The sequence below is a fragment of the Etheostoma spectabile genome, unplaced genomic scaffold, assembly GCF_008692095.1.
Source record: "Etheostoma spectabile isolate EspeVRDwgs_2016 unplaced genomic scaffold, UIUC_Espe_1.0 scaffold394, whole genome shotgun sequence".
Classification (NCBI taxonomy): domain Eukaryota; kingdom Metazoa; phylum Chordata; class Actinopteri; order Perciformes; family Percidae; genus Etheostoma; species Etheostoma spectabile.
Genome location: NW_022605599.1, coordinates 522,273 through 527,349, shown reverse-complemented (window position 1 = coordinate 527,349; position 5,077 = coordinate 522,273). Strand labels below are relative to the sequence as shown.

Here is a 5,077-nt window from a genome sequence, read left to right as displayed (position 1 = left end):
TGCTGCTGTTTATCTAATCTCCACGCTGTCAGAACTGATGTCACTTTTGGAAACTTGCAGGCACTCTGATTTCTACTCAACATCATCCATCACCACAGAAACAAACCTCCCCCTGTGCTGTTGTCATGACGATGGGTACTCCCACCAGATCAGGTCCGATTAGCGGTGCCAGGCGGGAGACGGGATGAAAACATGTCAAAAACGTGACCTGTCGCATGCAGCGACGACTCTCTGTTCACTTCTCTTTCTGTTCCTGTGCCTTGAGCATTCTTCAAGGGCAAAAAATAGGCTCCCGTATTAATGTAGTACACATAATATTAAACTGCGATAGGATGAATACAATTAGACAAATAAAAAGAAAACTATAAAAATATAGCAGTATTTTAGTAATAACTAAACTGTGCTCCAGCACGAATAGGTTTTTTAGAAAGATTTTGAAGTGATTTAAAAGATGTCGGTGAATGTGCAGCCTCAGATCTGCAGGCAGGGAGATCCACATCTGACTGCAAACGCCCCGTCAGCTTTAGTCCTGGGACCGAAGATCTGAGGCCGCGCTCTAGAGCCACATACGCCATGAAAGCTTTAAAGGCAATCAGTAAAATCCCGAGTTACTGGTAACCAGTGACATGGGCTGAGAGGATGGGAAGAGATTCTCCACTCGCTGAAGAGATTCTTTTTTTTGGCTTGGAAGTACACAAATCATACTGAGATGATATGGAAGCATAAATGACCATCTTTAAGTTGTGTCAAAAAAAAATTCAAAAGGTCAAATGTTTTCACCCATTTAGAAGGGGCCATTTAATTTTGTTTGTAAAATGTGGACGGATCAAGAATAATTTCAGCTACGTTGCAAATTAAAATGGAAAGACGTTTTGTGACATCCAGCCCTTTCATTTGTCAAAGACAAAATCAACTAAACTAAACTGTGTCTGTGTCTACCTAATCTATAAAGAGCTGTTATGAACAATTGATTGCGCTGTTGTCATTTCTAATCCAATCCAGTTCTTAAAGTGGTGTTCCTATTGGCTCCCGCTCCATTATGAAGCAGATTGTTTGTTGCCGTGTAGTTGAAGAGCATCGGACGCATGTTGCATCAGTGTAAGCTAACAAGGTTTGAAGTCACTGGAGAAAACTGAGTTACTTTAATTCTTGTATTGTTGACTTGTTGGTGATATTGGGTGTGTGCGTGTGGCAGTGGGATGGGGGTCTTCTATATCTTTGAACCTTTTGCGATGCCACAGGCAGAGTGGGTGTTGTTGAGTGTCAGCCTGTCTCAGGACTATCACAAATTGTAATTATTAGGTGCTGATAAGAAGCACATTTATTTTTGCGCTTATGCGTGGCAACTTCTTTCAATGCTGATTGCTTTGTAGAATTACAGTCTGCAATGTTAGGCAAAGAAGAGCCCTGAGGAAATCAAATAGCACCAGGCTACTAAAGCAATTTGGTAAGTTCAAAAAAGGGAAGTATTAATGGATGAACAGAAAACATAATGTAGGTCAACAGGGTTTGGTACAGGATTAATGAAACAAAGGACACCATAGTTACAGGAAGATTAAATGTTTTTCTTCTTCTGATAACTGATCTGCAGTATGAAGGGAAGGACTTTCAGGAGATGATGCAGACAGAAAGCCTTGGTTTCTGTTTGTGGTAAATCCACAGTGACGGCACCTGTCCTCCCAGATGACGCCCGCTGTACCTAGGCACAACCACACTAGTACCTGGACTTTTGGAACAGGAGCTGTTTCTGAGCTCCTGGCAGCCACACACACACACACACACAGCGCAAATCTTTATGGAAACACATTTAAGCACCAGATCTTTTTGAGCTGAGTTGATGTTGTGGGAAGTAGATAGAAAGGCTTAATCATTTGGTATTGTTAAGCACTTCATCTCAAGCTTGTTGTAAATCCAGTTGGAGAGCCTTATCAGCCAGAGTGAACAGCGAGCCTGGAAGATTTCTCTTTGTGCGGTGGATGTTGTGGGAGGACATAACCGCTACTGTTTATTTTTATTATGTAGAATACTTAATGTTCTGTAAAGATTCAGAGTTATATATATATATTTATTGTCGTTGCATGTTGACTTAGTCTAAGCCCTCCTAGCATCTGAAGTGCATTCATATTTATATAAACATACACATGGGTAAATGAAATGGACCAATCTGGCTATGCTGATGACTCAGGATGGTATTAATCACGTGTGATGGAAATATAAACAACAGATTTTCACAGACATGGACCCAGTAATACACACCCTGTCAGTGCAGACACCGACACATGGAGCTCTGCTCGCCCTCGTTACTCTGTCACAGGCCACACTAGTCAATTATTAATATTATTAATAAAGTCATATCAGGGACATGATGTGAAGCATACTAACACTTGTTTCAGTTAGAGATACTATAGCGCAAAAAGCAAAAGCAGTTAAATTCAGTCAGCCTGAATAAATATGGGCAATATAGATGTGAACACAGCAAATGCATCACTGAGATATGGGACAATCTCTATAACAAAAAGATAAGTGCAAAACCCTTTTATGTCTGTATGAAACCAGCTGCCAGACTAGGACTCAGGGACTCAGAGTGTCCTGCTGTTCTGCAGCACAGCCTGGCTGCTAAACTTAAAACTCAGTTATACAGTCACGTCAAAGTCTGCGCTAAGATCTCTGGTCCGCCTGTCAAACAATCCACCCGAAGAGCAACCTGCTAGCAGCAGCTCTTCTGACTCCATGCACGGCTCAAATTAGGAATACCACACCAGATCAGAGGGCTGCCAGTTAAGATCTGGATCCGAGGATCTCATGAAACATGTTTCTAATCTCTGTACTATGTGTTGTTGTTGTCTAGCTCAGTGTGGATTTCTTTTCTTTTGAGCGTAGCTGCTTGGAAACTCAAAACTAATTCTGGTGTAAACTGCTGTAAGTTGTATTGTATCATATTCGGGTTGAACTGACATCTAATTTGATTACTGTATCACAGTACTGCATCATTTCCAGTAAGTACAAACAAGTACCATTTATACACTAACAAACTACAACAAGAATATAAAGTTCTTACTGTACTGTAAAAAATGAGGCGTGGTCGTATGGAATTGGGACATGGGTTGATCTCTTAATTAGCATGCACTTCTATTGTCTCATGAGGGTTAGGGTTAGTAATAGAGAGTTTATTTTTTTCATCCTTACTGTTCAGCTGAATAAGTGCTTGAATGTTTTGGACAGAAAGCGTATGAGCCTTGGTATTTTACCTGGAGTTGGATTAAAAATGAAAGCAGATATATAGACTTGAAGGCAGTGGAGGTGGTAGCAGCATCAGTGTAGCAGTTAGGAGTAAGCAGAGTGTGTGTGTGTGTGGGGGGGGGGGGGGGGGTGCTTCTTTTATTAATTGGTAAGTCTTGATGTATCTCTGGTGTTTGATGTTGAGCCTCAGTCTTTTTAGCTCTGGATAAAACCCATTTTGCACACACGGTTACATATTGAACAAAATCATTTTCAAGAGATTCATAAATCTTTTGCAACTCTTCAAAGAAGACGCTTACTGTCTTTCATGGGAACAGTTGCTGGGAGATGTTGTGTTGAAGCCTCACAGTAGGAACTCGTGTTTGTTTATATATATATATATATATATATATATAGTATATATTTTTATTTTTTTGCCAAGTGCTGCAAAGAGCCCGACAAAACGGCACAAGCCGGAGAGACGTTCAGTGCAAAGGAGGGTGGAGAGAGAAATGAAGAGATGAAGATTGAGTGCAAAGAAAGGTTTTGTTACCAAATATGGAGCGAGGGAAAGAGATGAAGAGTCGGGGCAGCCAGAGAAAGAGAGAGGCAGAGTGGAACTGAGATCAATACATACCTGCAGCGGCGTGTTTTTTCATCTACGCGCTAAAGCTTAGTTTGGAATATCAATGGAGACTCGATAGCTGAGACGGCAATGAGAAACGAAAAGGATGAGAGGGGAAGGGTCAAGGAAAAGGGGTGGATAGACACAGCAGAGGGAAGACAGAGAGGACGATGAAGGAAATTAACAGCGGCAGGAGAGAGGGGCCCCAGACATGGAGAGCAGAATTACAATCCAAAATGGAAAGCTGTGACACATGGGAGGACAGACAGAGAGATTGAAAGCCAGACAGAGGAAGTCAGACAAATGGAAGGAGGGAAAAACGAGTTTCCGACCGCTGAGATGAGAGATTTGAGGACAGGCGTGAGACAAATGAAGAAGTACAGCGGCCGGTGGGGGGGTGGATTTAGCAGTGACCAGAAGTGTGTGTGTGTGTGGTGCTGATCCAGAGGGATAGAGTGATGCCATTGTCTTAAAATGACACTTTACAGGTATCAAGTAAATAAAGCCCCAGAGTTTACAGGTGTACTACAAGGCTGTGGGCTATTGTTACATCAGATTGTCCTCCTGTCTGTCCCACTTCTCTGTTTGATGTCCACATTAAGATGGCTGGTGGAGACACACAGCTAGAGACACAAATGGGCAGCTGATAAGAGCAGATGGTCACATATTTAATGTAATGCAATTGTGTGCATAAGTGTAAAATACAATCTTCTCCCAAACATAAGTTGCTACATTATTTTGATTTGTTAAGCAGTTTAATTCCAGTGAATGAATCCACTCTAATGAATTTGTCCATGTTTCCCTGCCCTCCAACAAGTGCATGCTGGGAAACATTCCAGGGCAGTGTGAGGGTAAAAAGAAATGAGGAATAGAAAGAAACATTGTGCTTGTCTTGCTCCACTAACTTCCCTTTTTTAATTTCACAAAGCTAAGCAGTCTCTTTTATTGCTTTAGCTGGACTTGTGCGCTAGGCACCCATGTGTTAATTTCAATTTCTGTTCCTTCCTCCTATTCCATTTCCTCTCTTCTGTCCTCCCCGCTGGTCGTCCTCTGTCCCTCTGGCTTCGTTTGATCTCAGGTGGAGCTGGAGAGAGGAAAGATCCTCCACATCAAGGCGCTGGCGCTGGGTGACCTGAACAAGGCCGGCCAGAGAGAGGTCTTCTTTGAGCTCAACGGACAGCTGAGATCTGTGCTGGTTAAAGACACTGTTGCCATGAAGGTACACAGAAGGGA

At 42.2% G+C, this 5,077-nt stretch overlaps 1 protein-coding gene across 1 annotated transcript in view; it reads left to right on the top strand.

The window, feature by feature from the left end:
• pcxb (pyruvate carboxylase b) overlaps positions 1 to 5,077 on the top strand; it is a 280,578-nt gene that overhangs the window by 273,188 nt on the left and 2,313 nt on the right. The window contains exon 25 of the mRNA XM_032511564.1: positions 4,923 to 5,063. Within this exon, the coding sequence (XP_032367455.1) occupies positions 4,923 to 5,063 (141 nt within the window). The remainder of the gene's footprint in view (positions 1 to 4,922; positions 5,064 to 5,077) is intronic.